Genomic DNA, 26,208 nt, shown 5'->3' on the forward strand with positions numbered 1-26,208 from the left:
AATATGAAATAATGGGAGGGAAAAATAGGAAATAATCTGAAATAATGGGAGGGAAAATGGGGAAATAATCTGAAATAATGTGAGGGGAAATAAGGGAAAAATATGAGGGAAAATGAGGAAATAATCTGAAATAATGGGAGGGAAAATGAGGAAATAATCTGAAATAATGTGAGGGGAAATGAGGAAATAATCTGAAATAATGTGAGGGAAAAATAGGAAATAATCTGAAATAATGGGAGGGAAAATGAGGAAAAAATCTGAAATAATGTGAGGGGAAATGAGGAAATAATCTGAAATAATGTGAGGGAAAATGGGGAAATAATCTGAAATAATGGGAGGGAAAATGAGGAAAAAATCTGAAATAATGGGAGGGAAAATGGGGAAATAATCTGAAATAATGTGGGGGAAAAATAGGAAATAATCTGAATAATGTTAGGGGAAATGAGGGAAAAAATCTGAAATAATGGGAGGGAAAAATAGGAAATAATCTGAAATAATGTGAGGAAAAATGGGGAAATAATCTGAAATAATGGGAGGGAAAATGGGGAAATGATCCCAGGAGAAAATGAGAATGAAATAATCTGAAGGTGAAATAATCTGAGAGGAAAATGAGAGGGAAATGATTTGAAAGTGAAATAATCAGAGGGGGGAAAATTAGGATTAAATAATCTGAGGGGTGAAAAATGAGAGGGGGAAAAAATCCTGGGAGAAAATGATGGAGAAATAATCAAAAGGTGAAATAATCTGGGGGAAATAAAGGTGAAATAAAAAATAAATTAAAATGAGGGGGAAAATAATCCAAGGGGAAAATGAGGGTGAAATAATCAGAGGGGAAATAATCAGAGGGGAAATGATTTGAGGGTGAAATAATCTGGGGGAAATGAGGGTGAGATAATCTGAAGGTGAAATAATTTGAGGGGAAAATGAGTGTGGAATAATCTGAGGGAAAAATGAGGGTGAAATGATCAGAGTGGGAATAATCTGAGGAAAAAATGAGGATAAAATTATCTGAGGGGAAAAATTGGGGTGAAATAATCTGAGGGGAAAATGATTTGAGGGTGAAATAATCTGGGGAAAATGAGGGTGAATAAATATGAGGATCATATAAAGGGAAAATGAGGATGAGATGATCTGAGGGTGAAATAATCTGAGGAAAAAATGAGGATGAAATGATCAAGAGGGGAAAAATTGGGGTGAAATAATCAGAGGGGAAATAATCTGAGGGGAAATGATTTGAGGGTGAAATAATCTGAAGGTGAAATAATTTGAGGGGAAAATGAGTGTGGAATAATCTGAGGGAAAAATGAGGGTGAAATAATCAGAGGGTGAAATAATCTGAGAGGAAAATGAGGATGAAATGATCTGAGGGAAAAATTGGGGTGAAATAATCAGAGGGGAAATGATTTGAGGGTGAAATAATCTGGGGAAAATAAGGGTGAGATCATCTGAAGGTGAAATAATTTGAGGGGAAAATGAGTGTGGAATAATCTGAGGGGAAAATTGGGGTGAAATAATCAGAGTGGGAATAATCTGAGGGAAAAATGAGGGTGAAATAATCAGTGAGTGAAATGATCTGAGCATCCTTTTTTTCCCGAGTTACCTCAAAACTTCAAATATTCCCAGCTGTAAATAAGGGCTCGCTTTTCCTGAGGGATCTGGTTTTTTTTTTTTTCTCAGGGAGATGAAATTCATAATGAAACTGAAATATTGCCCCTCTATCATAGGCTTTTAATAACTGTAATAAAAGTCAGTTAAAGTGCTGATCTGCATTGATTTTTTTTTTTTTTTTTGCTCCTCTGGGAAGACAGTTTCCTTTTTTTTTTTTTTTTTTTTTTAAATATAGCTCCGGAGTGTTTAGTGGGGTAAACGATTTTCCTTTCAGCTCCTTCTAAACTTATCTCACTGAAAAGCTGTGATTTGCAGGTGGTTTTATGTGTGAAAATGCTGGGGGTTTTTTCCTTTTTTTTTAATATTTTTTTATTTTTTTATAATTTTTTTTTGGTTGTGCAATGCTCCATCATTCCTTGGAATCTCGGGAAATATTCCTGCCTCAGCTGGGAAACTCAGCTGGGGTTTTGGTAGCAGGGAGATTTTTTTTTTTTTTTTTTTTTTTATATTTAAAATTTTGGGATGTTTTGGAGGGAACGGGGCTGGGAATGGAGGGTGGGAGGATCCAGGGAATCCTTGGAGCAGCTTCCAGAGCATAAAGGGGCTCCAGGAGAGCTGGGATTGGGGATTTGGGATTTAGGATTTAGGGATTTGGGATTTGGGGATTTGGGGATTTGGGGATTTGGGATTTGGGGATTTGGGATTTAGGATTTGGGGATTTGGGATTTGGGATTTGGGATTGGGGATTTGAGATTTGGGATTTAGGATTTGGGATTTAGGATTTAGGATTTGGGATTGGGGATTTGGGACAGGAACCAGGGAATGGCTTCAGATGGGAAAAGGGGAAATTTGAGGAAGGATTCTCAATATTCCCAATGTAGGAATTCCCAGAGAAGCCGTGGCTGCTCCTGCATCCCCGGGAGTGTCCAAGGCCAGGCTGGAGCAGGGCTTGGGGTTGGAATTGGGATCATCTTTAAAATCCCTTCCCACCCAAACCATTCCACAATTCCAACCACGTGAAAAACCCCAGGGCAGTGTGGGAAAAGCTGCCTTTATTCTCCTCTAGGATTGCTCCTTTGTCCCTAAAAATCAGGAATTTTTTTTCCCCCCTCCCAGGCGTTTTCCTGCAGTGCAGGAACCATCAGAGCTGTGATGAGGCCAATCACGGCCTGCCAGCATTTTCCCATTCACAAAAATCCTCTGCTCAGTAAAACTGGGAGCAGTTGAGATCCTTTTTCACACTCCAAAGGGTCGAGGGATGATTTTTTTTGCATTTTGCAGCCCCCATACCCCGTGGGTTGTCCAGGTTCATTCAGCCACTCTCTCCTCCGGGGTTTTTTTACACCAGAAAAAGCCAGAAGTTTTCTTTTCTTTTTTTTTTTTTATCATTCATAAGTTGTTTTCTATTTTTTTTTTTTTCATTGAGGCCCCTTGCTGCTGAAGTCAATAATGACCATATGGTTGGGAACAGGCAGCCAAAAATAAAGGAATAAAGGGATAGAGAGTGCAAATTTCCCAGGCATTGATGCAAAAGGAAAATCACTCAATAAACACATATTTTAGTGGAAATCTCCATCAGAGTGGAGAAACCACGAGGCCAAATCAGATTTTTGAGGTGGGTTTTGTGTGTGGGTTTGTATTTTTTATTTTATTTGAATTTAAAAAAGCAGAATGATTTTGCTGTGAGCATTTTGAGGGTGGGTAGGGGGGAGAGCATGAGGTTGTTTTGATCCTCCTGATCAAAGTTGAAATGGTTTTATTGTTTCAATGACCCAGTTGATTTTTATCAGATTGTGGAGTAATCTTGTTTGAAGGGTTTTTTTGTGGATAAGAAACACTGGAGAATTTTAGGGACCATTTGTTGGTTTGATGTGTTATTTGTAATTGCTTTTTTACTAATTATTTTAGAGTATTTAGTTTATTTTTTTATTGGTCTACCTAGACAGGACTGTTTGTTTTATAAGGTTAGTTTTAGGGTGGTGAGTGCTTTAGTGACTTCTATTAAAAATTATTTTTATTTTTATTTTTCATTGTAATAGTACATCTTTTTTTTAAACTGTGATGGGGTTTTGTACAACAAAGAGATGGATGGTTGCTAATTTTTTTTGTTGTTCTTTTGTAAAGATGATTGACATTTTACTGTGCAATCACAATGTGGTTCTTTTAATATTTGTGAGAGATTTTAAAGGTGCAATTAAAAGGGCTAAAAGATACAGGGATGGGTTATCAAAATGAGGATGGAGTTGCTGGGATTGCTGGATGGATGATGGATGGATGGATGATGGATGATGGATGATGGATGGATGATGGATGATGGATGGATGATGGATGGATGGATGGATGGATGGATGGATGGATGGATGATGGATGGATGGATGATGGATGATGGATGATGGATGGATGATGGATGATGGCTGGATGATGGATGGATGATGGATGATGGATGGATGATGGATGGATGGATGGATGGATGATGGATGATGGATGGATGATGGATGGATGATGGATGGATGATGGATGATGGATGATGGATGGATGGATGGATGGATGGATGATGGATGATGGATGATGGATGATGGATGGATGATGGATGATGGATGATGGATGATGGATGATGGATGGATGGATGGATGATGGATGGATGATGGATGGATGGATGGATGATGGATGGATGATGGATGGATGATGGATGATGGATGGATGGATGATGGATGGATGATGGATGGATGGATGATGGATGGATGATGGATGATGGATGGATGATGGATGATGGATGGATGATGGATGGATGGATGGATGGATGATGGATGATGGATGGATGATGGATGGATGATGGATGGATGATGGATGGATGATGGATGATGGATGATGGATGGATGGATGGATGGATGATGGATGGATGATGGATGATGGATGGATGATGGATGATGGATGGATGATGGATGGATGGATGATGGATGATGGATGATGGATGATGAATGGATGATGGATGGATGGATGGATGATGGATGGATGATGGATGGATGATGGATGATGGATGATGGATGGATGATGGATGATGGATGGATGATGGATGGATGGATGGATGATGGATGGATGATGGATGATGGATGGATGGATGGATGGATGATGGATGATGGATGGATGATGCATGGATGATGGATGGATGATGGATGGATGATGGATGATGGATGATGGATGGATGATGGATGATGGATGATGGATGATGGATGGATGATGGATGATGGATGGATGGATGGATGATGGATGATGGATGATGGATGGATGATGGATGATGGATGGATGGATGGATGATGGATGGATGATGGATGGATGGATGATGGATGGATGATGGATGATGGATGGATGATGGATGATGGATGATGGATGGATGATGGATGATGGATGATGGATGGATGATGGATGGATGATGGATGGATGATGGATGATGGATGATGGATGGATGATGGATGGATGATGGATGGATGATGGATGGATGATGGATGATGGATGGATGGATGATGGATGGATGATGGATGGATGGATGATGGATGGATGATGGATGATGGATGGATGATGGATGATGGATGGATGATGGATGGATGATGGATGGATGGATGGATGATGGATGATGGATGGATGATGGATGGATGATGGATGATGGATGATGGATGGATGATGGATGATGGATGGATGATGGATGATGGATGATGGATGATGGATGGATGATGGATGATGGATGATGGATGGATGATGGATGGATGATGGATGGATGGATGATGGATGGATGATGGATGGATGATGGATGATGGATGATGGATGATGGATGGATGATGGATGATGGATGGATGATGGATGGATGGATGGATGGATGATGGATGATGGATGGATGATGGATGGATGATGGATGATGGATGATGGATGGATGATGGATGATGGATGATGGATGGATGGATGGATGATGGATGGATGATGGATGATGGATGGATGATGGATGGATGATGGATGATGGATGATGGATGGATGATGGATGATGGATGGATGATGGATGGATGATGGATGATGGATGATGGATGATGGATGGATGATGGATGATGGATGGATGGATGATGGATGGATGGATGGATGGATGATGGATGATGGATGGATGATGGATGGATGATGGATGGATGATGGATGGATGATGGATGATGGATGATGGATGATGGATGGATGATGGATGATGGATGATGGATGATGGATGATGGATGGATGATGGATGATGGATGATGGATGGATGATGGATGGATGATGGATGATGGATGATGGATGATGGATGGATGATGGATGGATGGATGGATGGATGGATGATGGATGATGGATGGATGATGGATGGATGATGGATGGATGATGGATGGATGATGGATGGATGATGGATGATGGATGATGGATGGATGATGGATGATGGATGATGGATGATGGATGATGGATGATGGATGGATGATGGATGATGGATGGATGATGGATGGATGGATGATGGATGGATGGATGATGGATGGATGATGGATGATGGATGGATGATGGATGGATGATGGATGATGGATGATGGATGATGGATGGATGATGGATGATGGATGATGGATGGATGATGGATGATGGATGGATGGATGATGGATGGATGATGGATGGATGATGGATGATGGATGGATGATGGATGATGGATGATGGATGGATGATGGATGATGGATGGATGATGGATGGATGATGGATGATGGATGGATGATGGATGATGGATGATGGATGGATGATGGATGATGGATGGATGATGGATGATGGATGGATGGATGATGGATGATGGATGATGGATGGATGATGGATGATGGATGGATGATGGATGGATGATGGATGATGGATGATGGATGATGGATGGATGGATGGATGATGGATGATGGATGGATGATGGATGATGGATGGATGATGGATGGATGGATGATGGATGGATGGATGGATGGATGGATGGATGATGGATGGATGATGGATGGATGGATGGATGATGGATGATGGATGATGGATGGATGATGGATGGATGATGGATGATGGATGATGGATGATGGATGGATGATGGATGGATGATGGATGGATGGATGATGGATGATGGATGATGGATGATGGATGATGGATGGATGATGGATGGATGATGGATGGATGATGGATGATGGATGATGGATGGATGATGGATGATGGATGATGGATGATGGATGGATGATGGATGGATGATGGATGATGGATGATGGATGATGGATGATGGATGGATGATGGATGATGGATGGATGATGGATGATGGATGGATGATGGATGGATGGATGATGGATGGATGATGGATGATGGATGGATGATGGATGGATGGATGATGGATGGATGATGGATGATGGATGGATGATGGATGATGGATGGATGATGGATGATGGATGGATGGATGATGGATGGATGATGGATGGATGGATGATGGATGGATGATGGATGATGGATGGATGATGGATGATGGATGGATGATGGATGGATGGATGGATGGATGATGGATGATGGATGGATGATGGATGGATGATGGATGGATGATGGATGGATGATGGATGATGGATGATGGATGATGGATGATGGATGGATGATGGATGGATGATGGATGATGGATGGATGATGGATGATGGATGGATGATGGATGATGGATGGATGGATGGATGGATGGATGATGGATGGATGGATGGACCACCTTCAGATGGGGCTGCTTGGGGCGCTGAGCACAATCTGGACAGACCTGGCTGGGTCTGTCCGTCTGGGTCTGTCTGTCTGTCTCTGTCTCTCTGGGTCTGTCTGGGCCAAGCCCTGCTCCAAGGTCAGCCCAATCGCCCTCCAGGATCATTCCCTGCCTCTCCTGCTTATTGTGCTGTGTTATAAATACTCATTAGGGCATTGGCTTTTTGCAAATATTAGAAATAATATTCAAATATTAGAAATAATACTCAAATATTAGAGTAAATACTGCCTGTATAGTGTTGAAATATGGTTTTTAAAAATACAGTTTTCTTTAAAGTAATATAAATTAATAAAATGTCTTTGTAGTTAGTAAACTACTTGCTTAATTAGTTAACAGCCAGTAAAAACACCTACTAATAATATACCAATTCTACTAATTATATACCAGTTCTGCTAATTATATACTAATTACCAACCATCTGTAGAAATGCAAAACCACAACCCGAATTAAAACTAATAAGAAAAACCAATTAAAATGGCAACCAAGAAACACGCATGCTCTAAAAAAAAAAAAACAAAACTCAAAAAGTAACCCTGTAAAAGAGTTCCTGAAATATGGAAAATAATTTCCAGGAAAGTTTGATAAGTCTGTGAATGTATTCTCCCAGGTTCCTGGTCTGTCTGTGGGGGGATTCCTGGGTTTAGTGTGGAAAATGTTCCTGCTGGAGCCGGGGTTGGTGAGGATTCCCTTGGAAAATCTCCCTTTTGACCTGAGAATTTGAGGATTTTGAGGCTGCTGGGGAAAGGGAGGAAAAGGAGAAGCTTTTCCTACCTGACACTCAGAGTATTGGAAATTCCAGAACGATCTGAGGTGTTCCCAGTGACCCTCAGAGACCTGAGCCTCTTCTGTCACTTTTTCCTTGGCTCGGTGCTTTCCACAAGGAGAAATTTTGGAAGTTTTGAACGTGCCAGGAGCTGGAAGGGTTTTGTGGTGTGGGTGTGGATGGTCAGGAAAGCTGCAGCAATTCCCTGGAATGTTGTTCTCTCTCCCTTGGTCACGGAATATTGTACAGGGGATGGAAATTTTTGGTCACATCCGTGGGAAATGAGGGAGAGATTTGGGATTGTTGAGGTTGGAAAAGCCCCTGGAGATCATTGAATCCAACCATCCCAATTTCCAAGGCCACCATGGAGCCATGGATTTTTAATCCCTCTAGGGGTAGGGACTCCACCGTGGATCCATGATCCCCCAAATCCCTGTGGATTTGAATCCTTCCAGGGATGGGAATTCCACCATGGATCCATGTCCCCCCAAATCCCCATGGATTTAAATCCCTGCAGGAATGGGGACTCCACCATGAATCCATGAGCTCCCAAATCCCCATGGATTTAAATCCCTGCAGGGATGGGGACTCCACCACAGATCCAAAAGCCCCCAAATCCACGTGGATTTAAATTCCAGGGACAGGGACTCCAAATCCCCATGGATTTAAATCCCTCCAGAAATGGGGACTGCACTGTGGATCTGTGAGCTCCCAAATCCCCATGGATTTAAATCCCTGCAGGGATGGAGACTCCACCATGGATCTCTAAGCCCCCAAATCCCCATGGATTTAAATCCCTGCAGGGATGGGAACTCCACCATGGATCTGTGAGCTCCCAAATCCCCATGGATTTAAATCCCTGCAGGGGTGGGGACTCCAAATCCACGTGGATTTAAATTCCTTCAGGGATGGGGATTCCACCACAGATCCATGATCCCCAAATCCCCATGGATTTAAATCCCTCCAGGGGTGGGGACTCCAAATCCCCATGGATTTAAATCCTTCCAGGGATGGGAACTTCACCACAGACCCATGATCCCCAAATCCCCATGGATTTAAATCCCTCCAGAGATTTAAATGGGGAGAGATGGGGACTCCACCATGAATCCATGAGCTCCCAAATCCACGAGCTCCCAAATCCACGTGGATTTGTATCCCTTCAGGGATGGGGACTCCAGACTCCACCACTGCCCAGGGCTGGAAAACCCTTTCCAGTCAGGAATTATTCCTGATAATCTGAACCTCCCCATGTGTAGTTTGAGGCTTTCCCCCCCGTCTTGTATCACATTCCTTGATGGAATATTCGCAGAAACATTGGAACGGACAGGAAGCATCGCTGTTAGAGGACGGAAAATAAAAATAAAATGGCACAAAATCAACTTCCCACCTCCACCTAAATCCGCCAGATAAATTCTCTGAGTCCTTTTCTGGCAACACACCGAGTGTGTGAGGTGACATCCTTCGAGTCGAGCGACTTGAAAAATTGAATTTGCAGCCTGCCAAGTGCCCGGAGTTGTGCCCCAGGCCGTGGGTGTTGCAAAGGCACGGCAAAGGCACCCTGGAACCCGCGGCTCCTCGGTCACTGGGCCATTGTCTGCGCCGCTGAATGCAGATCCTATCGGCAGGGTTTTAATTAGCCTGGCATTGACGGGAGAGAGACAGAGAGAGAAAAGGGGGAAATGCAAATAAAAAAAAAAAAAACCAAAAAAAAAAAAAACCGGAGCCGGCAGTTTTGGGAGGCACGAGCTGCCGTTAATGCACGTAATTAAAGCTCTAAAGTGATTGTTCCTTCCCCGCCGAGCTGCGAGTGTCACTCAAGGCAGGAGCTTTCAAGTGCTATAAATAATCCAGCTGATGGAGATAAGGGATGGAGTATGGGGAGCTCAGATAATGCGCGTTTTATTCACAATTTCAATTTAATCGTCTCCTTTCACACCCCGGGGATGGGTTGGGGAGGGGATTGCAGCGAAGGAGCCGATTCAAGGATGGGGTTGAGAGGCACAATCGTGTGTCTGGTCATTCAAAAATAGGTTTTGGTGACCTTTACTCGGAACAAATCCCGGCGTTTTAGTAAATTGCTCTCAAAAATTGCTGCTTTTATCCCCTCACCGGTATCTCGTCCAGCAGTTGGACACCTGGAGAGCGAGGGGATTAAAGGTGGCCACTGAATCTTGGGGCTGGGAATCCCAAAAAAATCATCTCGGTTTTCTCCTTTTGGAGAGCTGCAGCTTTTCTGGGTTTTTGTTTGTTTTTTTTGGGTTTTTTTTAAAGCATGTTTCTCATTCAGTGCGTGCTGAGCGTGGTCAGGAAAATCCGATTAAAACCTTTGAATATTGGATGGTGCTGAATTTGGGGATGGGGCCTTGGGGATCCCAAATCCTCGGGGCTTTCTCGAGGGTTTTCTGATTTCAAAGGTTTTTGTAAGAGCACGGGAGTGGGAAAATATTGAAATTCAGGGGGCGTCACCTCCCCATTCCATCTCCTGTTCCCTCCTTGGGATGAGAGGATTTTTCCCAAATCAAACCATTCCAAGATTCTGGGATTATATTCTGATCTAACAGAGGTTGGCTTTTGGTTTCCTGTAATCCTAATTTTCCTGGACAATAACTGCGATGTCACCGAAAGTTTTTGGCGGGAGTTGAAAAAAAAAAAAAAAAAAAAATAAATTCCACGATTCTTATTTATCCTCAGGTTTTCTCTGATGTCCCATGAATTGAGGAATGGTGCAGGAAATGTTGTTTTAAGGTATGGAGGAGTCCGTGTGAACCTCCAGGTCTGAGTGATCTGAGCTGATCTTTCTCTACTCCAATGACAATTGAAATTTCAATTTTTACATTAAATTGCTGCAAGAATCTCTCATGTGCCGCCCATTGGCCACACCCCCAAATTTCCATTTTCCTTCCTTAAGTTTTCTAAAACCTGTTAAATGCCTCGAGGGGAGAAAACTTCAAGGAGGATCGATTTAGCAGCTTTAAAAGTCGGTCGTGCTTCCGTATGGAATATTTTATGTCCTCCAGGGATTCAGAAATTTGGGATCTTCATCCTCTGGGTCATCTTTAACCTCTCCCTGCGGAGCAGACACGGATTAGCCCTGACTCAGCCTGGAGCTGATGGAAAACCTCCAGAGCCGCTATGGATGGTGGCCTCTGGAACAAATATTTTTGGGATTCAATTTGTCTTGGCAGGAAAAGGCTCGGGAGGGTTTTTATCAGCCCCAGACACCTTTTAAGGTGTCTAATTAAAAAAAAAACAAAAAAAACCTAAAAAACTAAAAAAACACCACACAAGAAAAGGCTACGATTCCTCCTAAAGCCTGGCACGTGTTGGCATTTTCTCCTTGCTTTGTTTCGGGAGGAAAGTGAATTTAAAAAAAAAAAAAAAAAAAAAGATTTCAAACTTAATCAAAAGCTGTTTGTGAATGGGGAAAAGGTTAAGGCTTTAAATATTGGGATTTACGTTGGGAAAAGGGGCTGGGGAAGAACGGCGGCGCCGCCGCCTTATCTCGTTGGAAATTAATTACTTGGGGAATCAGCTCAGGAGTGCTTTAGAGGCAGGGCTTGAGGAATTAACAGGGAAATCTGTGGATTTTTAAAAGGCCAGTGGGGAGCAGAATTACCGGCTGGGTTCGTGCTCTGACGTCAGAGGCGCAGAGGGGGCGAGGGGACGGAATTCGGGGTGGGCTGAGCAACCTCCAGCCCTGACCTTGGCTTTGCTGCCTGGGAAAAAAAAAAAAAAATTAAAATAGAAAAATCCGGGAATGTTGGTGAATCATTCCAGGCTCCTGCGTTGGTTCAGGATCACGGGGATTATTAACCCGAGCCCTTCCTGCCTGCCTGGAGTGGTTTATTCATCCCATCCTGACCTGAGAAAGGACCAGGACACTCAGCCCGCGGGCATCTCCTCATTCCCGCTCCTCCTTTTCCATTAAGTGCCCACAAAAGGTGGAATTCAGCCCGGTTTGGGTTGGCTGGGGCACAGCCAGGTTCATTTTCCTGGCCCTGCTGGGATCCCAGCCCCTGATCCTGCAGGAGTGCAGGGAGTTGGGTTTTGCTCTGTCTTTGCATCTGGAGCACGATCAGAAGAGATGGAATGGGTCCATAAATCCATCGGGAGCTGCCCCTGGATCCCTGGGAGTGCCCAAGGCCGGGCTGGATGGGGCTTGGGGCAGCCTGGGATGGTGGGAAATGTTGGGCTTGGAATGGGATGGTCCAAAAGGTCCCTCCCAGCCCAAAGCATCGCTGTGGTTTCATCCCACGGATTGTCCTGGGCTCCCTGATTCAGGGAATCCAAACTGGGATTCAGGGAATCCAAACTGGGATTCAGTGATTCCAAACTGGGACTCAGTGATTCCAAACTGGGATTCAGGGAATCCCAACTGGGATTCAGCAGATCCCAGCTGGGATTCAACAGATCCAAACTGGGACTCAGGGAATCCAAACTGGGATTCAGTGAATCCCAACTGCAATTCAGCGAATCCCAACTGGGATTCAGCAGATCCAGACTGGGATCCTGCAAATCCCAACTGGGATTCAGTGAATACAAATTTGGATTCAGGAAATCCAAACTGTGACTCAGTGAATCCCAACTGGGATTCAGCCCATCCAAACTGAGACTCAGCGAATCCCAACTGGAATTCAGCAGATCCCAACTGGGACTCAGTGAATTCAAACTGGGATTCAGCAGATTCAAACTGGGATTCAGCAGATCCAGACTGGGATCCTGCAAATCCAAACTGGGATTCAGCAAATCCCAACTGCAATTCAGCACATCCGAACTGGGATTCAGAGAATTCAAACTGGAATTCAGCGAATCCCGACTGGGATTCAGCAGATCCAAACTGGAATCCTGCAAATCCAAACTGGGATTCAGTGAATCTCAACTGAGATCTAGCAAATTGCAACTGGGATCCAGGAAATCCAAACTTGGATTCAGGGAATCCAAACTGGGATTCAGCAAATCCCAACTGGGATCCAGCAAATCCCAACTGGGATTCAGCAATTCCAGACTGGAATTCAGTGAATCCAAACTGTGACTCAGTGAATCCCAACTGGGATTCAGTGACTCCAAACTGGAATTCAGATTATCCAAACTGGGATTCCTTGAGTCCCAACTGAGATCTAGCAAATTGCAACTGGGATCCAGGAAATCCAAACTTGGATTCAGGAAATCCAAACTGGAATTCAGCAGATCCCAACTGGGATTCAGCAAATCCAAACTGGGATTCAGCAGATCCAGACTGGAATTCAGTGAATTCAAACTGTGACTCAGTGAATCCCAACTGGGATTCAGTGAATCCAAACTGGAATTCAGAATATCCAAACTGGGATTCAGTGAATCCCAGGTGAGATCTAGCAAATTGCAACTGGGATCCAGGACATCCAGACTTGGATTCAGGAAATCCCAACTGGGATTCAGCAATTCCTGACTGGAATTCAATTAATCCAAACTGTGACTGAGTGAATCCCAACTGGGATTCAGCAGATTCAAACTGGGATTCAGCAGATCCAGACTGGGATCCTGCAAATCCAAACTGGGATTCAGCAAATCCCAACTGCAATTCAGCACATCCAAACTGGGATTCAGCGAATTCAAACTGGGATTCAGCAGATCCCAACTGGGATTCAGCAGATCCAAACTGGAATCCCACAAATCCAAACTGGGATTCAGTGAATCTCAACTGAGATCTAGCAAATTGCAACTGGGATCCAGGAAATCCAAACTTGGATTCAGGAAATCCAAACTGGGATCCAGCAAATCCAAACTGGGATTCAGCAATTCCAGACTGGAATTCAGGGAATCCAAACTGTGACTCAGTGAATCCCAACTGGGATTCAGTGAATCCAAACTGGAATTCAGAATATTCCAGCTCTAGAAAAACCTGGATTATTGTGATCCCAGAATTTCTTCCCATCCTGGTACTGGCTCTGGTGTGCCTTAGAGCTGGGCTGATCCATTCTAGGGGGTTTTATCCTGGAGAAATTCGGGATTGGGAAGCACAGGGAGCCAGCAGAGCTGCTGGGAGAGCTGGGAATGCTCAGGTGGATAAAGGAAGGATCCAGGGAGACCTTGGAGCCCCTTCCCGAGGCTAAAGAGGTTCCAGGAGAGCTGGGATTTGGGAAAAAGGGAAGAGAACAGGACACAGGGAATGGCTTCCCACTGGGAATGGGATGTGGGGAAAGAATTCCCAGAGAATCCCTGGATCCCTGGAAAGGTTGGAGTACCATGGGATGGTGGGAGGTGTCAGGATTGGAATGGAATGGGATTGAAGGTCCGTGAATCCCACCCAGAACATTCCACGATTCCCTGGCAGTGTTTGAAGCACTCCAGCAAAGCCCTGGGGCCTCACCTTATCCAGCTGGGAATTCCATGCAGGAAAGCCCCTCTGGAGAGGGATCAGACCCTGCACATCAAGTGAAGAACCCAGGAATAAATCCAGGGTTTAGGATCAGGTCTGGCCGTGTCATCATTTAATCCTGGCTTAGTTCAGGGTGCCAAGCCTGGCTCCTGGCTTTACTTTTTTTTTTTTTTTTTTTTTTTTCCTTTTGATTTTAATGGTCATTCCCAAAATTTCATCTGGGAAAAAAAAAAAAACAACCCAGCCTGGGATGTGCTCCGTGTGTGGGATTCAGGCAGGGAAATCGGAGCCACACTTTGTCCTCCCGTTCTCTGGGCTGGCTCAGAGTGGAGAATAAACACAGAAAAACAGAATAAATCTGTTTTTTTTTTCCATTGTTATTGTCCCAGACACGCTGATTAATCTCGGAAGGCAGCACACTCATCCCCATTGTTCACATTCCAGGCGGAGCCCGGGACAATAAATGGTTCAATATCCCCCGAATTCACGCTCAAAAACACGAGCAGGGCGCGCATTTGACTCCTTCCGATTTTTCTCCCTTGCCTTCAAGTCTAGAACAGACTTTTCAATTCCAAAAAAACCCCTTGAGCACTCCCAGCTCACCCCGAGCCAGGAATTCTCAGATTTACAACCACAAAATTCCCCCTGGAAGCGAGTCCAGGATCCCAACCCCACGGAAAATTCTCTTTGCCCTTTTAATTTTTTTTTGGGGGGGGGGAACTCTTTTTCTCCTTTTCTTTTCTTTTCTTTTCTTTTCTTTTCTTTTCTTTTCTTTTCTTTTCTTTTCTTTTCTTTTCTTTTCTTTTCTCTTCTTTTCTTTTCTTTTCTTTTCTTTTCTTTTCTTTTCTTTTCTTTTCTTTTCTCTTCTTTTCTTTTCTTTTCTTTTCTTTTCTTTTCTTTTCTTTTCTTTTCTTTTCTTTTCTTTTCTTTTCTTTTCTTTTCTTCTTTTCTTTTCCTTTTTTTCTTTCTTTTTTTTCTTTTATCTTTTCTTTTCTTTTCTTTCCTTTTCTTTCCTTTTCTTCTTTTCTTTTCCTTACTTTTTTCTCTTTTCTTTTCTTTTCTTTTCTTCTCTTTTCTTTCCTTTTCTTTTATTTTCTTCTCTTTTCTTCTCTTTTCCTCTCTTTTCTCTTTTCCTTTTCCCTTTCCTTTCCTTTCCTTTCCTTTCCTTTCCTTTCCTTTCCTTTCCTTTCCTTTTCCTTTCTCTTCTCTTCTCTTCTCTTCTCTTCTCTTCTCTTCTCTTCTCTTCTCTTCTCTTCTCTTCTCTTCTCTTCTCTTCTCTTCTCTTCTTTCCATTTTCTCTTTCTTCTACCTTTTTTTTTTTAAATTCAACCTTTTTTTTTTTTTAAATCCCTTTTTTTTAAAAAAAAAAAAAAAAAAAAAAATTTATTTTGTCAGGAATTTTTTGAGAACCCCTCTTTCCGCCCCGACGGGATGAAGCTCTACCCCACTCTGGTGATCCGTGGCACGGGGCTCTACGAGCTCTGGAAAACCGGGAGGTACCGGAGTTACCCCCCCAGCACCCTGGTGGATCTGGTGGCCACAATCCTGGCCCTGGTGCCACCGTGGACTCGCGTCTACCGCGTCCAGAGGTAATTCCCGGCCGGAATGTTCTCCTCACCGCCCCGTAATTCTCTAATTACAGCCTCAGCCTTCGTTAACTCCCGGCCTAAATTGTTAATTAAGCAAAGATGTCAAAGCTCTCTGTCGGGGTGGGATCAGGTGGGAAACGCCCGGAAATTTCTGAAAGGAGTCGCAGCAAGGCAGGGATTCCATGATGGGTCCATGGGGGGGAATTAATGGGGTGGATCCCATGGGGGGTAATTAACGGGGTGGATCCTATGGGGGGTAATTAACGGGGTGGATCCTATGGGGGGTAATTAATGGGATGGATCCCATGATGGGTAATTAATTGGATGGATTCCATGATGGATCCCATGGTGGATAATTAATTGGATGGATCCCATAGTGGATAATTAATGGGATGGATCCCATGGTGGGTAATTAATTGGATGGATCCCATATTGGATTCCATGATGGATAATGGGATGGATCCCATGGTGGGTAATTAATTGGATGGATCCCATGGTGGATAATGGGATGGATCCTATGGTGGGTAATTAATGGGGTGGATCCCATGGTGGATAATTAATGGGATGGATCCCATGGTGGGTAATTAATGGGGTGGATCCCATGGTGGATAATGGGATGGGTCCCATGGTGGATAATGGGATGGATCCCATGGTGGGTAATTAATGGGGTGGATCCCATGGTGGATAATGGGATGGGTCCCATGGTGGATAATGGGATGGATCCCATGGTGGGTAATTAATTGGATGGATCCCATGGTGGGTAATTAATGGAAGGAATCCCATGGTGGATAATTAATGGGGTGGATCCTATGGTGGGTAATTAATGGGATGGATCCTATGGTGAGTAATTAATGGGATGGATCCCATGGTGGGTAATTAATGGGATGGATCCTATGGTGGGTAATTAATGGGGTGGATCCCATGATGGGTAATTAATTGGATGGATCCCATATTGGATTCCATGATGGGTAATGGGATGGATCCCATGGTGGGTAATTAATTGGATGGATCCCTTATTGGATTCCATGGTGGGTAATTAATTGGATGGATCCCATGATGGATAATGGGATGGATCCTATGGTGGGTAATTAATGGGGTGGATCCCATGATTTATAATGGGATGGATCTTATGGTGGATAATTAATGGGATGGATCCCATATTGGATTCCATGATGGATAATGGGATGGATCCATGGTGGGTAATTAATAGGATGGATCCCATGATGGGTAATGGGACAGATCCCATGGTGGATAATTAATGGGATGGATCCCATGGTGGATAATTAATTGGATGGATCCCATGGTGGGTAATTAATGGGGTAGATCCCACAGTGGATAATGGGATGGATCCCATGATGGATAAATAATGGGATGGATTCTATGAATAATGGGATGGGTCCCATGATGGGTAATTAATTGGGTTGATTCCATGATGGATCCCCTGATGGATAATTGGGTGGATGATAATTAATGGGATGGATCCCACTAATGACAAACCCAGACATTGCATCTTCACTTTTGTTCTTACCTTAAATTTCTGCCTCTCAGACCTTGCCCTGCCCCAGGGGACCTGAGGCTGCTCCATCCCTGGAAATGTCCAGGGAAGGCTTTGGAGCACCCTGGGATGGGATTTAAGGTCCCTTCCCACCCAAACCATTCCAGGATTCCATGATCCCAAATTCTGAGATCCAATCCTCATGATCCTTAATCCCTGGGACGGGATTTTGAGGAAAATCCAGCAACTCGCTGGTTTTGTGTCCACCCCAATCCCAAAATAAAAACTGGGAGAGGCACCAGTGACAAAAAAAAAAAAAAAAAAACCACGAAAAATCCCCCAGCTCCAGGAAATCCAGTGAAATGGTGTGGGAAAGGTGGAATCACCATCCCTGGAGGTGTTTAAAATCCTGTGGGTGTCACCCTCGAGGCTGTGATTTTAATTCCTCGTTGTTGACCATCCAAAAGTCGTTTCCAGCCTTTAATAATTCCGTGATTCTGTGAAATTTCTGTTGTTTTTTTTTTGTTTTTTTTTTTTAAAAATGAGCTGCTGCTAACGAGTGCTTGGAGGAGAAGGCATCCCTCAGGCTGATCCTTATTTATCCTGCATTTATCCCAAATATTTGGGATTTTCATCATCCCCAGGCACTGTGGAAAACGACAGGAGGAGCGTCACTCGCCTCCGGGGTTTTTGTTTTCCCTTGGATTTGGACGTTTTTATGGATTTTCCTCTCACTCTGATGGTGAGGAGGTGGGAAAAAAAAAAAAAAATGAGGAAATAAAACCTTGACAGATCCGAGAGCCAGATCCAGAATTTCCCATTCGAGTTCCAATCAGCTGCTCCACAAAAACCCCAAGGAATCGAAAGTTTGGGAAAACAGGAGATGAACCAAACCTGCCTGGAGCTGCTGGCAAATTTTCTCGTTGACTTTTAACGAAATCACCATTTAATCCCCCGTATATTGAATTTATTTCACATTTTAACGAGTCCCCAGCTCTCCAGGCTGGCATTGTCCAGTGGCTGGAATTATTCTGGATGTTCCTGGGCATGGAAAAATCATTCCTTGCTTTTTTTTTTTTTTTTTTTTTTTTCCTTCCTCCAGAATCCACTTTTTTTTCCCTCCCCTCCACTCCTCCCCATCTTTATTTTAATTTCTTTCACTCCCCAGCAGGTGGATGGGTTGTAATTCACCTTTTATTGGTGGGATTTTGGATGCAATTCCTTGGATTTAGATTTAAAAAATTCACCCAATCCTGGAATTTTTTTGGAGCTGTTCCATAATTGTTATTCCCTGTGGGGCTGAGTGTCTTGCTGTTGTTTTTTTTTTTTCCCAAATTTTGCAGCTTTTGGGAGGGAATTCTGTTGCCTCTGCAGGGTTTTTATTCACTCAAAAAAAATCCCAGGATAAAGACCCTGGTTAAGGAATTTTCTTTGGGAGTTGTGAGCAGGAATTATCCCCAAGATTTTGGGGATTTATAAGGAAAAAATTTTATTTTTTTTTTCCTTTTTCCAAGTGGGGCAGGACACAGGGAATGGTTTCCCACAGGGGACAGGGATTTGGGAAGAAATTCCTACCTTGGAATTCCCATCCCTGGAATTGTCCCAGGAAAGGTTGGAGCAACCTTTTATTTTTGTTCTGCAAAATAAAAGAAAAATCCCTTTTTTTTTTCCTGTTTTATTTCCCAGTGGATCAGGTTTAGCACCCTTTAATTCCATTTTTTTTTCTGTTTTATTTCCTAGTGGATCAAGTTTAGGACCCTTTAATTCCTTTTTTTTTAAAAAAAATTTTTTTTTATTTCCCAATGGATCAGATTTAGGACCCTTTAATTCCATTTTTTAATTTTTTTTTTCTGTTTTATTTCCCAGTGGATCAGGTTTAGGACCCTTTAACTCCTTTATTTTTTTATTTTATTTTTTTATTTCCCAATGGATCAGATTTAGGACCCTTTAATTCCTATTTTTTTTTCTGTTTTTCCCCCAGTGGATCAGGTTTAGGACCCTTTAATTCCATTTTTAAATTTTTTTTTCTGTTTTATTTCCCAGTGGATCAGGTTTAGAACCCTTTAATTCCTTTTTTTTTTTTTAATTTTTAAAATTTTTTTAATTTCCCAATGGATCAGATTTAGGACCCTTTAATTCCTATTTTTTTTTCTGTTTTATTTCCCAGTGGATCAGGTTTAGCACCCTTTAATTCCCCCTTTTTTTTTTTTTTAATTTTTTTTATTTCCCAATGGATCAGATTTAGGACCCTTTAATTCCTATTTTTTTTTCTGTTTTATTTCCCAGTGGATCACGTTTAGGACCCTTTAATTCCCCCTTTTTTTTTTTTTAATTTTTTTAATTTCCCAATGGATCAGATTTAGGACCCTTTAATTCCTTTTTTTTTTCTGTTTTATTTCCCAGTGGATCAGGTTTAGGACCCTTTAACTCCTTTATTTTTTTATTTTATTTTTTTATTTCCCAGTGGATCAGGTTTAGGACCCTTTAATTCCATTTTTTTAATTTTTTTTTTTATTATTTTTCAGGAATTGTTGATGGGTGGGAAAGAAAATCCACCAGGACCTGGGCAAATCCAGGAATTCATTCCACAGGGGGATGGAAAATCAAAGCAGATCGATTGATTAATCAATCAATTAATTAATTAATTACAGCCCCTATTCCCTGAGCATCCCAAACTCGGGGTGGGATTTGGAAATCTGAAGGATTTGGGATAAAAAAATGGAATTTTATCAGGGTGGGGTGGGATGAGCCAACATTCCAAGCTCTATCCCAGTGCAGAAATCCTCTTTTCCCCAAAAAAAAAAAAAAAAAATTAAAATAAAATAAAATAAAATAAAATAAAATAAAATCCTGATTTCCTCATCTCCAAACTCAGAACCCACCTGGGAGGCCAAATTTGCTCCCAAATTTCCTCTCAGCTCCTTCCTCCCATCCTCAGCCTGCAATTCCTGCCCAGAAATTTCCCAATTTTTCAGCAAAACATCAAAATCCCACGATTAAAAACTCACAAATTCTGACGGATTTTCCCCCCAAATTTCCCCTTTTCTGGAATCCAGCAGCAGATGTTGAAGAACATCTGGATCATCCTTTTTTTTTTTTTTTTTCCTCCAGATTCCAAAGTGAAGAACCGAGAGAAAAAAAAAAAAAAAATCAAATTTTTTTAGAATCGTTCAAGATCCATATTCAGGTTTTTTTTTTTCCACTCAAACGAAACCCTGTGCCTTTTCCTTTTCCTTTTTTTTTTTTTTTTTGCTGCTTTTCCCTTCATTTTTCTCATTTTTCACTCATCTTTTCTTTTCTAATTCAACCAAACCCTCGAAACCAGAGGAATTTTGCAAATTTGGGGATTTTTTTTTTTTTTTTTTGTGAATTCTCTGCTAACCCAGCTGTTGAAAAATTGGATTTTCCTCTTTTTTTTTAATTTTTTTTTTTTATTTTTTAGGGATATCCCAATGCCTTTGGTGAGCTCTGGGGTGGAACACGGGAACCTGAGGGAGCTCGCCCTGGCCAGGATGAAAGACCTGGGGACACAGGTGAGTTTAAAAATAAAAAATAATAATTATTATTTAAAATTCCTCCTAAATTTCATATTTATTGACAATTAAACACATAACAATGGCTTTCTAAAATAATAAATCACCAAGAAAAATCCTCATTGGCTGCCTTGAGGGAGAGCTGAGGGCAAAATTTGGAATTTCTCCTCATTTTTCCCCCAATTTTTTTCCCCGTTGGAAATTCAGCTCGATTGGAACCCTGGAATTTTCTGGAATTTTCCTGGATTTTTTTCTTTCTGGAATTTTCTGGAAAATTTTCTGGATCCCCCCCCCCCCCCCCCCCATTTCCTGGAATTTTCTGGAATTTTTTTTCTTTCCCCCTGGAATTTTCTGGAAATTTTTTTTTTTTTTTTTTCTGGAATTTTCCTGGAATTTTTTTTTCCTGGAATCTTCCGGATTTTTTTTTCCCCCTGGAATTTTCTGGAATTTTTTTCCTGGAATTTTCCTGGAATTTTCTGGATTTTTTTTTTCCCCAGGAATTTTCTGGAAATTTTTTTCTGGAGTTCTCCTGGAATTTTTTGGAATTCCCCCCCCCCCCCCCCCCCCCCCCGGAATTTTCGGGAATTTTTTTCTCCTGGAATTTTCCGGATTTTTTTTTTTTTCTGGAATTTTCCTGGAATTTTATGGATTTATTTTTTTTTCCCCTGGAATTTTCCGGATTTTTTTTTTTTCTGGAATTTTCCGGGAATTTTTTCTCCTGGATTTTTTTTTTTTTTTCCCTGGAATCTTCCGGATTTTTTTTTCCCCCTGGAATTTTCTGGATTTTTTTTTTCCTGGAAATTTCCTGGAATTTTCTGGATTCCCCCCCCCCCCCCCCCCCCCCCCTGGAATTTTATGGATTTTTTTTTTTTCCCCCCAGAATTTTTGGGAAATTTTTTTCTGGATTTTTCCTGGAATTTTCTGTGGTGTTTTTTCGTTGTTGGTTTTTTTTTGTTTTGGTTTTGTTTTTGTGGGTTTTTTCCCCCCAGGAATTCTCTGGAAATTTTTTTCTGGAATTTTCCTGGAATTTTCTGGATTCCTCCCTCCCCCCCCCCCCCCCCATTTTCTGGAATTTATTTTTTATTTTCAGGAATTTTCCTGGAATTTTCTGGATTTTTTTTTTCCCCCCTGGAATTTTCGGGAAATTTTTTCTCCTGGAATTTTCCGGATTTTTTTTTTCTGGAATTTTCCTGGAATTTTATGGATTTATTTTTTTTCCCCTGGAATTTTCCGGATTTTTTTTTTTCCCCTGGAATTTTCCGTTTTTTTTTTTTCCCTGGAATTTTCCAGAAATTTTTTTTTCCCTGGAATTTTCCAGAAATTAATTTTTTTTTATTATTTTCCTGGAATTTTCTGGATTTTTTTTCCCCTGGAATTTTCTGGAAATGTTTTTCCCTGGAATTTTCCGTGGTGGGTTTTTTTTTTTTTTTTTTTTCTTCCTGGAATTTTCCTGCAATTTTTCTGGATTTATTTTTTTTTTTCTGGAATTTTCCTGGAACTTTCTGGAATTTTTTTCTGGAATTTTCTGGATTTTATTTTCCTGCAATTTTCTGTGGGTTTTTTTTGTTTTTTTGTTTTTTTTTTTTTTCCCTGGAATTTTTCCGGATTTTTTCTGGAATTTTCTGGAATATTCACCCTTTTCCCATTCCTTGTTTTGTTTTGTTTTTTTCCCCCCCAGTGCCGCGACGTGAGGACGAGAGAGGTGGGAATTCAGGAAATCCACCACAAAGTCAGGCCATACCAGGTAAAAATTCCCTTTTTATTTAAAAATTCCTTGGATCTGAGGCTGTACCAGGTAAAAATTCCCTTTTTATTTTAAAATTCCTTGGATCTGAGGCTGTACCTGATAAAAATTCCCTTTTTTTTTTGTTTTTTTTTAAATTCCCTGGAGTTTTTTCCAAGGAGATTCATGGATGGATGTTGAAAAAAAAAAAACAAAAGTGTGCCCTGAAAAATGAGTTTATATGTGAATGCATTCATTTTGCACACACGTAGAAATAAAAAAAAAAAAAAAAATCCAAAAAATCTTAAAGATGTTCCATAAAAAGATGGTTTGGCTTTCTGGAAGGAGAAATGTAAATTCCAAAATCCAATTTTTTTTTTTTTTTTCTTCCAATAAATTTAATTCCAGCAGGAATTATTTGGGTGCTGGGAAAAAAAAAAAAAAAATATCCCAAATTTCCAAACCCAGCCACAAATTCCGGGTTTGGAAAACGTCAGCACCCAAAAATTCCTAAAATTTCCTCTTCACTCCTGGAATTCCACTGATTCCTTCAGATTTCCAGGAATTTGAAGAATATTCCCAGATTTCAACAGCTTGGGAGATTTTTTTTTTTTTTTTTTAAATTAGAGATTCCAGGGAATTTTATTCTCCTTTTTTTTTCCCCTCCGTTTGTACGGAAATGCACCAAAAAAAAAAAAAAAAAAAAAAAAAAATTAAAAAAAAAATTAAAAAAAAATAAAAATTTCCCCTTCTTCCCAAATTCCTGCAGGAACCGGGAATCTTTTCCCGAATTTTTTTGTTGGAGGCGGCGCCGATCTGATTTAAATTGTAAATTTGGGGGAAGGGAGGGGAGGAGATTGAAAATCGCTCATCCCGGGTTTTTCCAAGCGGAAAATTCCCTTTGTTCTGCTCAGCGGGAGCAGAAATCCCGGGAAAAAACGGGAGCGTTTTCCTTGGCTGCTTTGTTGGGTTTTTTTTTTGTTTTTTGTTTTTTTTTTTTGTAAATAAACGACCGCGGGCTCAGATTTAATTAATCACCGCCTCTAATTAACGGTTCCTGCATTTCAGCCCGGGCTGGGGTTTTTCGTGGATAAAAATCCCGATTTTTCCCGGTTTGAGGAGGTTTTTTTTATTTTTATTTTTTTTTTTTTGGTCGTGCTGGCTTTTTCCAGAGGGAAAGGGAAGGCTGGAAAATGAAATTATTGCTGCGAGGAGTGAAGGGTCCTGCTCCTGATTCCTGAAAAAAAACCCCAAAAAAACCCAAAAAAACCCCAAAAAACGAGGGATTTTTGTGGGATAAACGAGGAGCTGGGAGTTGAGGTTAAAAGTTCCCAGGAGGTGCCAGGGATTTCATGGGATTTTACAGGGAAAAGGGAAGGGTTTAGGGACAGGGAATTGTCCCAAAAATGTTCAGGTAGAGCCTGGGTGGGGTTTGGAACAGGCTGGGATAACGGGAGGTGTCGGGGTTGGGATGGGATGGGATTGAAAAATCCGTGGATCCCATCCCAAAAAATTCCGGGATTCTGGGATCCAGGACGCTCAGGATCCATCCCTGAGGGATTTTTATGGAATTCAGGGATGGAAAAGGGAAGGGAGACCCTGCCTGGAGTCCTGAATTCCCAAAATTCCTTCCCAGAGAGGAGCTGGGATGGGGATGGATCCAGTGCCAGGCTGGGAATGGAGGGAATTCCCTGGGAAAGGGGGAGGAAATGGGATTTGGGAAGGAATTCCCAGAAAATCCCTGGGAGCATCAAAGGAAAGTTTGGGTCACTCTGGGATTGCAGAAATTGTCCCTGGAATGGGATTGAAGGTCCAGGAATCCCATCCAAACCATTCCATGGGCCAGAGGTCACCGTGGGGGGATCCCAGCAATGGAATTCCCACCTGGAATTAAAGTGGCTTTAGGGAATTTCTTCCTGTTTGTTCTGAGCCACATTTATGGATCCATGGAATCCATTTGAATCCCAAATTTTAATTTTTTCCCCTCCTTTTCCTCCTCACTCTGGGATCAGGTGGAGCTGATCCATCGGGATTTTGTGACCAATTCCAAATTCCCATCTGGAATTACAGTGGCTTTAGGGAAACTCTTCCTGTTTGTTCTGAGCCATATTTATGGATCCATAGAATCCATTTGAATCTCAAATTTTCCTTTTCTCCTTCTTTTCCTCCTCACTCTGGGATCAGGTGGAGCTGATCCATCGGGATTTTGTGACCAATTCCAAATTCCCATCTGGAACTAAACTGAGCTGTTTACTCTGAGCCAGATTTATGGATCCATGGAATCCATTTGAATCTCAAATTTTCCTTTTTTCCCCTCCTTTTCCTTGTCCCTCCTGGATCAAGTGGGGTTGATCTGAAAGGATTTCCAAATTCCCGTCTGGAATTTAATTGGCTTTAGGGAAACACTTCCTGTTTCATTGAGCCACATTTATGGATCCGTGGAATCCATTTGAATCTCAAATTCTCCTTTTCCTTCTCACTGTGGGATCAGGTGGAGCTGATCCATCAGGATTCCATAGCAAATTCCCAATTCCCATCTGGAACTAAAGTGGCTTTAGGGAATTTCTTCCTGTTTGCTCCAAGCCATATTTATGGATCCATGGAATCCATTTGAATCCCAAATTTTCCTTTTCCTCCTCACTCTGGGATCAGGTGGAGCTGATCCATCGGGATTTTGTGGCCAATTCCAAATTCCCATCTGGAATTACAGTGGCTTTAGGGAATTTCTTCCTGTTTGCTCCGAGCCACATTTACGGATCCATGGAATCCATTTGAATCCCAAATTTTCCTTTTTTCCCCTCCTTTTCCTTGTCCCTCCTGGATCAAGTGGGGTTGATCTGAAGGGATTTTTTGGCCAATTCCCAATTCCCATCTGGAATTACAGTGGCTTTAGGGAATTTCTTCCTGTTTACTCTGAGCCATATTTACAGATCCATGGAATCCATTTGAATCTCAAATTCTGCTTTTCTGCCTTTCCTTTTCCTCCTCGCTGTGGGATCAGGTGGAGCTGATTTGTTGGGATTCCATAACAAACTCTAAATTCCCATCTGGAATTAAAGTGGCTTTAGGGAAACACTTCCTGTTTCATTGAGCCACATTTATGGATCCATGGAATCCATTTGAATCTCAAATTCTCCTTTTCCTCCTCCCTGTGGGATCAGGTGGAGCTGATCCATCAGGATTCCATAGCAAATTCCCAATTCCCATCTGGAACTAAAGTGGCTTTAGGGAATTTCTTCCTGTTTGCTCCAAGCCATATTTACAGATCCATAGAATCCCTTTTAATCTCAAATTTTCCTTTTTCCCCTCCTTTTCCTCCTCCCTGTGGGATCAGGTGGAGCTGATCCATCG

The 26,208-nt window shown here is 41.9% G+C and overlaps 2 protein-coding genes across 4 annotated transcripts in view; one reads left to right on the forward strand and one right to left on the reverse strand.

The window, feature by feature from the left end:
• ELP3 (elongator acetyltransferase complex subunit 3) overlaps positions 1-26,208 on the forward strand; it is a 98,448-nt gene that overhangs the window by 49,743 nt on the left and 22,497 nt on the right. For 2 of the 3 annotated variants that reach the window (XM_088162597.1, XM_088162599.1), the window contains exons 10-12: positions 15,913-16,106; positions 21,044-21,134; positions 22,813-22,878. In XM_088162597.1, coding sequence (XP_088018723.1) covers positions 15,913-16,106; positions 21,044-21,134; positions 22,813-22,878 — 351 coding nt within the window. The remainder of the gene's footprint in view (positions 1-15,912; positions 16,107-21,043; positions 21,135-22,812; positions 22,879-26,208) is intronic. The other variant, XM_088162598.1, reaches the window with a different exon arrangement.
• On the reverse strand, positions 11,801-15,806 carry LOC148224554 (uncharacterized; the record flags this gene model as incomplete). Its single annotated transcript, XM_088160706.1, is given in 3 exon segments — positions 11,801-11,878; positions 15,193-15,608; positions 15,611-15,806. Coding segments are annotated over 3 exon segments (690 nt in total), but the record flags the coding sequence as incomplete, so codon positions are not given.

The sequence above is a fragment of the Sturnus vulgaris genome, chromosome 3, assembly GCF_052056855.1.
Source record: "Sturnus vulgaris isolate bStuVul1 chromosome 3, bStuVul1.hap1, whole genome shotgun sequence".
Classification (NCBI taxonomy): Eukaryota; Metazoa; Chordata; class Aves; order Passeriformes; family Sturnidae; genus Sturnus; species Sturnus vulgaris.